General features: G+C 37.3%; 1 protein-coding gene across 1 annotated transcript; it reads left to right on the top strand.

Annotated features, from left to right (window-relative positions):
• The first annotated feature begins 220 nt into the window (after positions 1–220).
• LOC103326553 (uncharacterized) lies at positions 221–5,906 on the top strand. Its single transcript, XM_008228792.3, has 7 exons — positions 221–971; positions 1,788–2,166; positions 2,296–3,952; positions 4,197–4,310; positions 4,644–4,798; positions 5,187–5,314; positions 5,675–5,906. Exons 3-6 carry the CDS (start codon positions 2,423–2,425, stop codon positions 5,233–5,235), a joined length of 1,848 nt encoding a protein of 615 aa, XP_008227014.2. The 5' UTR covers positions 221–971; positions 1,788–2,166; positions 2,296–2,422; the 3' UTR covers positions 5,236–5,314; positions 5,675–5,906.
• Positions 5,907–11,099: the final 5,193 nt, after the last annotated feature.

Raw genomic sequence — 11,099 nt, 5'->3', positions numbered from 1 at the left:
TTGACAATCCAGGAAAATAAAAGCATAGATGGTATGTATTTAGCTTTGAATCCTGATTAGATTGGACGGTCCAAAGCCGTTTCTAATTATAACCGGTTCAAAATAAGCGAACCGGTTTTATATATCCAAACCGGAGCATCCAAAAGGACCAATCCAAAGACGAAAAAGCCCTCGTTCTTATTGTCTCTCTCTAAATTTCGCTCTGCTCTCGACCACCCCCATTGAATTTGAACCCATTCCCCTATTTCCTTCTCTCTCTCTTCTCTCTCTCTCTGACTCGCTCACAAAATCACAAACTCACTCACCATATTATCAATTTTAATCACTTACACAAAACCCACTCTCCCCTCCCTCAAATTTACCCGCCAAAAAGCTTTATTCTCCCACACAAAGTTTTCATCTTTTCAAATCCCCAAACCCCAACGGCTAAACCTCTCCATCTCTCCCTCTCTCTCTCTCTCTAGGGTTTCTCTCTCGCGTTCTCTCTCTGTCTCCTCTACCCCCAAAACGGCGTCGTTCATAGGCTTCGCTCGCTCGCCCCTTCAATCATGGATCCGACCTTGAACGCCGAAGCTACCGAGCCGCCTGCGGTTTCAGTCGCGGAAAAGAGGCCGATTCAGAATGGAGCTGAAGGAGAATTGGGGACCCAATTCAACAAGAAGCCCAGATTGGGACCCAATTCGGAGAAGGACCTCAGGAGAGTGGCTGAGATTGTGTTGGTCTTGTCGACAATGGCCAAGATTCGAGGAGGGAAGAAGCCCACGGAGCCCGAGATTGGACTTATGGGGGAAGCTAGGTCGAAGCTGGTGGAGCTATGTGAAGGCTTGGCGCCTAAGGATATTGTGGCTAGGGATGCAATTGGAGCTGTCATTGAGGATTTGGGGCTTAATGGCAAGCTTAAGGAACAGAGATTAGGGTTTCGGGGTACCAAGTTGACCATCGCTGAGAAGTTTTCGCTGACAAAGAAGAAGGTAAAGAGTCATTTTTGTGATTGGATATGGTTCTTGGAGATTCTTGGGTAGGGTTTAGTTTGTTTCCTGGCAGGGTGTTGTTCTGTTAGCTTTTAATTGGTATGCCTTGTTGTGTGATTGATGGGAAAGTGTTGGACAAATGAAGAAAGAAAGAAACTTTTGACTTTGAATTTCAAATGTAGGTAATGGGATGATAGTAATATAATTCATATACTTTGGTGTTTTAATGTGGTATGCAAATAAGGGATATTTGTCTGGTTTAGGAGAAATTATGGGAGAAGGTATTTTTGGTTATCGTTTCTTAATTGCGCATTACTTTTTGTTTACTTATCAAGACTGGGTATATAGGAATTAGTCTAATTCTTGACTTTTCTGTGGATTTCACATTAAAACACGTAATTCAATACCTGAAAACCACGAATTAGATTGACTAAGGAAGTAGCTATTCCTAACTTCTCCGATTCATGACTTCCCCCGTTACTAGGATTGGGACTAACAAAGCAACTGTTCAGCTTAGTTGTTTTGAGGATGTTGGGCTTGTTGGTTACTTTAACGAGCGACATATATGCAGTAAACTGCATAGTCATACTCTTTGGTAATTGTAAAATCTTTCACTTTTATTCAGATCACTATGAGGATGTACGTGGTTATGCTAGTGTATAAATTATTGACTCATTGGGAAGTTAAAGTCTTGTGACCAAGAAGTTGTCTTTGAAATTGGATGGCTAATGCTATTTTACTTCAATTCTGAACTATCAAATTAGGATTTTTTGGACTGTAAACTGATGTTTTCTGAACTCGAAATTCTTTTTCTAGATGGAAGAATCCAAGAAATACTCTGCACAACCTGCTACATATCCATCTCCCCCATTAAAAACAAACTTCAATGCAGCAGCTGAAACCCATGGGATGTCACATACTGTTCGTATGATTCCAACAGACAAACCAAGTCATGCACCGATCTCCGGAGGTTTCCCAGTGTCTTCTTCTGTGGTTCATGTATCTACAGTAACTCCTACATCTGCACAGTATCAGTTGCCCACCAATGAAGTTAGAGCATCCATGGTTTCTAGTGGTTTGCCTAGCAGTCATCTAGGAAGGGATTCTTCTTCCCCTGCCTTGCCTAGAGTTGAAAGAGCACAGTTCAGATCAGATGGAGGACCAAATGGGCCTTCTTTTGCATTTCAAGTACAAGGTAACTGATGTTCTTTGACTTTACTTTTATAGGAAGGTGTCTTTCTTTGGCATATGCTTATTTTATTATTATTGTTCTATCTCTTCTCTGTATATTTAAGTATTTAGACTATACTTTGTGCACGTGCAGCAAATTCTTCTGCAAATCATCCACCAGTGATGCTCCAACTTGGTCAGTGCAAACTCAATCTGCTAAAAGTGGAGCGGAATACAAGGTGCCAAATCATACTTCTGTCAAAGCTGAAGGAAATGCTGGTATGAGTATGCCACAGATGACTCCTGTAGCAGCACGAGATCAGAATATCAGGCCATTTGTCTCACAAACAGCTTCTGGAAATTTACCTGGTGTACAGCAGCCTTTGCAACAGATGCACTTTGTTCAAGCTCCTTCACTTCCTAATAATCACAATGAGATTGCGAAAATTATTCAGAAATTATTACAACCACAGCCTCCTGAGCATCCTACATGGATTCCTCCATCAAGGGATTACATGAGCAAGGCTTTGACTTGCCAAAGTTGCCAGATTACCATCACTGAGGTAGAAGGTGTTCTTATTTGTGATGCATGCGAGAGAGGATATCACATAATGTGTGCACAGTCAGCTAATCAGAGAGGAATTCCTAGAGGTGAGTGGCACTGCATGAGGTGCTTGTCGCTAAGCAATGGAAAGCCTTTGCCTCCTAAATATGGACGTGTGATGAGAAGTAACATACAAGTAAAAATCCCTTCCAACACAGCTGGAATTCAAATGTCCTCGGAGAATAAACTGGGTGCCTTGGATCCCAAGGTCAATCAGCAGAAGATAACTGCAAACGGGAGCTCTGCTTTCCAAAATCCTGCTCATATTGGTAGTGGAGGCAGCAACCATGTTGAGTCAGCATTGGATCCGAAGATTTCAAATGCTAAAGAGTTTGAACAAAATAATTTCCCATCGAGCAATAAAAATATGGACGAGAGACCTTTTTCTGGAAGTTTCTCATCAAGTGAACGGTTATCTCAACCAAAAGATACTTCTGAATCATCTAGATCTGATGAGAGACCTTCTGAATCAAAAGCAGAGCCTCCTGCTGATTCATCTAACAAAGATACTGGTGAGTCTGATCATTCCCAACCGTCTTCCAACCCACAAGTTGTGGACAGTGCAGCGCTGCCAAACTGTTCGAAGATTTCAAATGCAAAAGAGTGTCAACAAAATAATTTCCCATCGAGCAATATAAATATGGATGAGAGACCTTTTTCTGGAAGTTGCTCGTCAAGTGAACGATTATCTCAACCAAAAGATACTTCTGAATCATCTAGATCTGATGAGAGACCTTCTGAATCAAAAGCAGAGCCTCCAGCTGATTCATCTAACAAAGATACTGATAAGTTTGACAATTCCCAACCCTCTTCCAACCCACAAGTTGTGGATGGAGCAGCGCTGCCAAACTGTGCGGAAGTTCCATCAAAGAAATGCGATGACCATAATCATGCTTTGAAAGACCCAGATATTTCTCACTCAGGAGGAAATCCTGACTATTCTTTAAGATACGACATCAAACGGGATGACCAAGGAGGTGCACAAGCAAATACTTGTGAAAGTTCTGTAGCTAGTGGTAGGGCTTTAGACCATTCTGGACTGTCTACAGATGGCTTGAAGGCTGTTCAATGGATTGGCGATGCGGTTCAAGTTAACGATGAAAAATTATTTTACTGTACTTGTTGCGTTGATGGGGTAATGTATAAGCTGCAAGATCATGCTCTTTTCCACTCTAGTCTTGGAAAATTGATACCCTCAAAGCTTCAAGTAAGCAAATTATGATGCATTTCTTGATATTTGTCGCATTTGAAGAATTATATAATGTGATTGCTGAAATTAGTCTTGTATTAGAAACTGCCTGTTATTTTTGGTCACTGGGTCTAGAGGAATCACTTATTGTTTGTTGTAGAAGCATATTAATCTGTTTATGGTTATAATGAACTCTTTTTGTCTTTTTTTATTTTATTTATTTTTGTAAGAAGGTTATAATGAACTTTGGATTTCATTGCAGTCCATGTGGGAGGATAGAAAAACTGGGTCAAAGTGGGTTATTGTCAACAGGTGCTACTTTCCTGGTGATTTGCCAGAGAATGTTGGTCGCCCATCTACACCTGAAAGCAATGAGGTAAACTTTCTTTTTTTGCATACGAATTATTCTGTGCTTCTCTCTTTTGTATGATAGTCAAATTAACATTTGAATTCAGTGGTTGGCATATCAGTTGACTAGTAAAATTGGCCTCCTGATTTTTTCAAGTGGGTAAAGAAGTGCGCATGTTTGCTAGCACACATGCACGTAGTATATATCTTTCTAATGGTTGTATACACCATGTGGCGTCATTCAATTTAACACCATGTTTATCTAATGTTTCCTCTCTTCCATTTTGTATTGACATGTAGAGTACAAGATCAATAATATCCATATGGAAGTTCATGTTTACTCATTGTTTCTGTGTTACAGGTCTATGAATCTAATCATGATAGCACGGTAATGGCGGGCTTGATTCAAGGTCCATGTGAAGTTCTTACTCCTACTAAGTTCAGCAAAGAATGTGAAAAACGGAGCAACTTAGGACCTGAGGCAAATAATGAATTACAACCAATATTCCTGTGCAAGTATGACTCCTTACTTCTTACATGTCATACAAATAAATAATTGTTTTGTTCATGTCTTCTAAAGGATGAATGTGAAGATTATTTTGGTGTGTGTATCATATACTTATGCCTTGACTTTTGTGTAATGCCACAGATGCCTAGATTATCTTCTCTCTCTCTCTCTCTCTCTCTCTCTCTCTCTCTCTCTCTCTCTTACACACACACACACATGCAGTCACAATGTATGTGTGCACGTGCACTCACTTGTAGGTCACTGCTTGTACGGTGTGTCCGTTTGTTATCCCAGTATGTGGAACGATGATACTAATTGTTCATTCTGCTAATTGTTTCTTCCCAGCATATTCACCTTCCTCTTTGATGAATAAAATTTTGTTTTTCTTTTTTGCAGATGGATTTATGATGAGTTTAAAGGATTATTGCAGCCTGTGTCCCAGTAATCGACTTATGCATGTGTTTTCTTTTGGTGGTTTGAAATTCTCTTTGGTTATGGAACTCGATCATGGTCTCTTTGATCAGGTATCTGAAAACTGTTGTGATGCATTACACCATTGTATATTCCTGCTTTGTTCATTTTGTTGATTATTATCTGGTCATTCAGAGTAGGCCCCTCCTAAACTGGATGTAATATTGAATAAGTTATGCCGTTTAATAAATCCACTTGATAGTATCGATAGTTTTTTTTTTCTTTATCCCTGCTGTTATTGTTGGGTTCCTAGCTTTTTGAACTTGTGATGCTTAGGACCTTACATATGTGGCATTTTTTCAGAATATCTGTAACTGGGGAAAGTACTCATTCTGTTTTAATTGATTCTATTCTAAATTTGTCATCCTTTGCTTTGATTGAATGATTTTTATTGAGTTATTGTGTCAATACAGGTAGCCTTTTGCAAATGGGGCATCGTTAGCTCATCCGCAGAGAAGGGGGTTTCAACATTCGACGTCTTGTATAATATGTAGCTGTAAGCTGTAGCCTAGGTGTTCTATTGTTTGTATCTTCAAAATAGCAATCCAAGTTATAATCTTGCGAGCCCCTTTTTTTGGGTGCTTCAGTCCTGTTATTACATTATCGTATTAGTTAATTTTACCAATTCAAATTGAATTTATTCTCCTCAGTTGTCTAAATATTTAGTTATTTCATCATTATTTGGGTTCTGTAGGCAAATCTCTGTAATGTGTTGTCCTTCTCTTTTTATACATCGATGATCGATTTGTCTACTCTGAAATTGAAGTCTCAGTTGAGGTGGTCCAGGGCATACCAATGCCTCTTTGAGGACTTACAGAGCAGGGGTATTAGCTCATTTTTTGGTTTTTACATATTAGCCAACAAGAGAGATTGTCAGCGGTGGGACTTGAACTTAGGATTGGATAGCAAAGAGAACGATCCTTACCAACTCAGCAAACCCTCGTTGGCAGCCAAAGGCCTCTCTTTTGACAAGACATACTCATAGTAAAAATGTAGACATGGGCTGAGTCAAGTTGGTTAGAGCGGATGTGTTCTCCATTTTACACTCGAGTTCGAATTCATCTTACTCGTAATTTAAATTACAATAAAATAGATATAGCTTGTATAAAAATAAAAAAATCATAGTAGTCATTGGGGTTTATCCCCCCTTTTTCAACCAAAAAACAAAAATCATAGTAATAATAATTGGATTATGATGAGATGGCACACAACTTTTTTTTATTATTATTATTATTTTTTTATCAAATAGAAACTTCAATGGTACAATAAAAAACATCAACAAAATATCTAAAGTGCCAATTCCAAGAGGGCAACAAACTAACATGCTAAAAGCAAAACTAACGTTGACAAAAGCCGCACTAAAACTATTAGCCAACATCACCACAATTAACTATAAGCTCAAACCAAGCCCACAAACCAAACATAACAAAAACCCTAAAATAATCGATGAGCCTAAACGAACCTTAACACCACCACCTGAAGAAGAGCCATCGTGGCCACGCCTACCACTGCATCTCAGATATGGGGAAAATATAATTTCCAATGATCTATTTAAGAATAAGAGCTAACAAAAAAACAAAAGCAACAACCTTGCTAAAGAACAATTTGGTGATTTGCAGCAACCTTTGTCAAAGACGCTATAGAATCAAATTTAGAGAACATGAGCGGCGGTAAGGAGAGGGTTTTGCGAGAAGGATTTGATTGATAACATAGACTAAAAGAACTTCAATTTAAGCATCGCTCAAAAGAAATCACCACTAGGGGCTTTTTATTCAAAACGTCAAAGTGGACTTATTCACTAACCTAAAAGGAAAAGACGAGAAGAGAGGAAAGGAATGAGGGACAGTGATGCTTCTTCTTCCGCCTCTCTCTATGAAGTTTTCCTTTAAAACACAAAGAAGAGAGCGGCTAGTGTTTTTGGTAATGAAAGATCTTGATTGTGGTAGCCATGTCTTTGAATATAGGTGGCACACTACTTCATACTTCCTAATCATAAAAACAATAAATAATAACAATAAAAACTAAAAAATTGACCGTTAAATAAAAATGATTTGCTTGATGCTGATGATCCAATCACTTCATATTATATCTTTATTAGAAAAATTGAAAAATCCTAAATTTCATGCAGGCCTTCAATTCCCAATACTGTTGAATCAAAGTTGCTATAAGAGCATCTTCAATAGAAGTAGCAAATCAAACTCTTCCAAAATTAAAGTTTGTTGACCTATAAGGCTAGCTATTTGACAAAGAAAAGAAACAGTTGGTATATACCTAGAGAACCTATACATTTATTTATTTATTGAGTTAATTTTAGTTTGGTACCTTGAAGTTGTACCCTTAAAGCATGTTTGTCCATGCACTCTCAATTTTAATAATAAAGTACCCTATGTTTGTAATTTTTTTGCAATGTAGTTATGTTGTTAGATTGACTATTAAAGAATCTTTTAAGTGATGACGTGACACACGCGGGACCTTTTTTTTCTCTTAAATTCCATAAAATATTAAAAAATTAACTGAAAATTTAGAAATAATATTAAAATAGCAGTAAATATTAAAAGATGAAAAAAAGAGAGAATATTTCTCTCATGCTAACTCCACCACCACTCATTACCACCCATCAACTCTGTAGCCACCAAGACATGCTCCACCATAACTCACACAACCTTTCTCTTTCTCTTCCTCCACCCCCACCTCTAACCCCGACACCCACATAGTCACCCATCTCACCACCACCCACTACCTATGCTTCATAATAGCCTCTGCATCTTTCTCTTTTTCTCTCCCTCCCGATCAAACTCGTCAGCTCTTTCTCACCTAATCAAGCCCACCACCCCATTCTCTTCTCTTTCTCTCCCTTATCAAACCCACCAAATTGTCCTTTTCAATGGTTTTCTCTTTTTGTACTACATCCATCTCAAAATGCATATCATATACATGTACAACATGTCATCACCAGCACACTTTGACAATCACTCGGAGGAAAATATCATGTATAGGGATTTGCAAATTCAATCTTGTAAACCAAGCATTGCAAAAGTCTTGTTCCTTTGGGGTTACATAATTTATAAAACTATTTGGAGAGAAGGGAGTTAGGGTTCTTGTGAGATCTAAAGGGGTTCTTGATTGTAACCAAAGGTGTTCATACTAGAAGAATTGCTCGAGTAAATCACCAAGAAGACGTAAGTATGAGACCGAACATCTATAAATCTTTGTGTTCTTATGTGTTTGTTTTACTCTCTTTGTGATGTGTTTGATTTATTCTCAAGTGGTTTGTGTATGTGCCGTTGCGTAGTCCATTAACATCAAGGTCTTGAAGTGTTTTCACACAACACCCATATACACTGTGGTTTGAGTTATCTCGAGTGGTAGTGATCGATTGAGCAGGGACCATGTATTTATATGCATCAGTCAAGGTTTGCTCAAGAAACCCTCGAACCTCTCCTAGTTGCATTAGTATTGGGAGTTTTAAATCAATCGAACATAGGAAACCTTTTGGCTTCAGGAATACGGTTAAACACAACTTCCCTTATAATAAAAAGTCTGATCCATATCAAGCCCTTAGTCATTACAATAACCTATAGTCACCTATGAGATTAGAAGACACACTTATGTGGATTAAGACATATCTATTTCTTACATTTTTGTCATAATTCGGGAAACTTAGTGTTGGGTTTCGTAGTCATTTAAGTTTGCCGGTGTCTTTGCTTTGCTATAATTGGACTAGATTCGAGGCAACTATGACAGTAGATAGGGGTCTTAGAAAAGTTATTTGTGGGAGTGATTCTCTCTAGATATTTTAAGCTTTTTGGCTGGGTCAGGTCACTTGGGAAGGTTTTGTCCATGTCCGCCTAACTACTATTGGGATGGCTCCATTTACAATATTTTTTTCTTTTTACTCTTTATTTTTTCATGTTTGATCTAATAAATTTCTATCGCTTTTATAAATAAATAAATAAAACAAAATTTGTTCCAATGGACCTTCCTTATAATCATCTCTGCTATTTGTTCTAATTGAGCTTACCTAATCATCTCAGCCTATTTATTACATTTGGGGAACAAAAAAAATTTGACAACACAGTTAACTTTAAGAAACATAGTTGGCATCTTCTGTTCATCAGTCTGTTATTGTTGGTCCATTCTACGTTTTTAGGAGGATTATTGGCCAATAATTCTCTCTAAATTATTTTATAGTCAAAATGCAAGACACACATTTTCTTGTAATAATAAAAACGTTTGTATCTCATAATGCTGCTAACCACTTGAAGTATAGAATAGTATAAATAATAGTATTATGCACTGCATATATTGTTTCCCTAATCGGAAACTACTGATGGTGTTGGCCCTGTTTCCTGTTTTAGCAATGTCTCTATTTATATATTTTAAAGCTTTTCAAAATCCATATAGAGATGGTCATGTGCCTTAATTCATGTCATATAGGTTTTTTATTTTTTAATATATATTGTTTTAGTATAAGTGATATTGAGGAAGGGGATGTTTCTCACATACAATGTAAAGGTGTAATAGGGTTTCAAACCTAAAATCACTAGTCTGCTAGTCAAGGCTCTTTACACTGAACTGGACCTCGTTGGCCATGTGATAGGTTTTAGGTGCAAAGTATATCTCATGTAAATAAATAAATAAATATATATGGGATATGAGCATATTCATGGCACTACTAATTTTACACAAATTTTCAACCATTAAATTAACGCACAATGAATGAATTCTTTTTTATTGGCTGCAATGAATGGTTGAGATTAAGAAAACTATTTATTTATTTTTTGAAATAATTATAATATTGAACGCATTTTTTAATTAACTTTACCATCCTCCTTTTTTCTCTCTTCATTTATGTTTTCACATCTTTCTATAAATAGTTATTTACACACACACACCCTCTTGAGATTTTTGGTGTTTTCACAAAACCCATTGAGGTTTCATAAACTACACTCACACTCCCTAAGGTTTCAAATTGTTTTCACAAAACCCGTTTTCATTAATTATTTGTCCAAAAATACAATCTCTTGGCCTACTTCTAGGGCTAGGACGATTTAGGGGTAAACACTAAGCTTTGACAGCTTCTTTAGCCTAGATTGCTAACCAATCTGTAAATCAAATTAACAAACTCTCTGAGCTTGTTAACTGCTTACAGCTTTCAATATAACAACTTACTAACTAATATGACAGATCATTAACTAACACAGTTACTCGGTGAAACTATCTAACATTTGCACCATGGGAGTCGTCATCCACCAATAGCACTACGCCATTATTAATATTCTCAGTCCCTGCTGGATTTCTTTTCATTCTTACTGCTATTATACGATATCTCTCACTGGAAAAATTTAGCATCATTTTTACCGTAGAACCATATATACTTGTATTTCTGGTAATATGAAGGTTGAGAGATTGGATGGAGGCGAAGAAGATCACAACATTTCCGCAGCCCAGGTTAGTTTTTTTTATACTTCTTTTCCTTTTTAATTTTTTCTTCCAAATCTCATGTTTTCTTTCAATTTTTTTATTTTCATCATTCATATCCTCGAGTTCGTAGGATTATTAATCCTTGCCACGGAGGAAGGGTGAGGGTACATGTTTAAAAAGTCGAAACCTATTTTGATTTGGGTGAGAGTTTTGTTGCTTTGCGTTTGTTGTCCTTTCTTTTATCCTTGTAGTTTAGGTCAATCTATTTTAGCCCTTAATTATATTTTAAAACTCAACTAACGCATCCATATATGGTTTAGACTAGTTTGGCCATGGTAGTGACCTATCCTTCGGCTAATCTGAGCTATAGCCAAGGTGACTTTGTCTCTTTTCAGCCTAAACTAACGTACCCAG

Source organism: Prunus mume, linkage group LG3 (assembly GCF_029339155.1).
Source record: "Prunus mume cultivar Tortuosa linkage group LG3, ASM2933915v1, whole genome shotgun sequence".
Lineage (NCBI taxonomy): Eukaryota > Viridiplantae > Streptophyta > Magnoliopsida > Rosales > Rosaceae > Prunus > Prunus mume.
The sequence above is the reverse complement of the archived record's forward strand: the minus strand, read 5'-3'. Positions and strand labels throughout refer to the sequence as shown.

Bases quoted from the DNA above. Each gene is read 5' to 3' on its own strand.
- LOC103326553 (XM_008228792.3), top strand. From the start codon at position 2,423: ATGAGTATGCCACAGATGACTCCTGTAGCAGCACGAGATCAGAATATC. The intron at 4,311-4,643 runs GTAAACTTTCTT...TCTGTGTTACAG, and splicing joins CTACACCTGAAAGCAATGAG to GTCTATGAATCTAATCATGA. The intron at 4,799-5,186 runs GTATGACTCCTT...TCTTTTTTGCAG, and splicing joins CAACCAATATTCCTGTGCAA to ATGGATTTATGATGAGTTTA.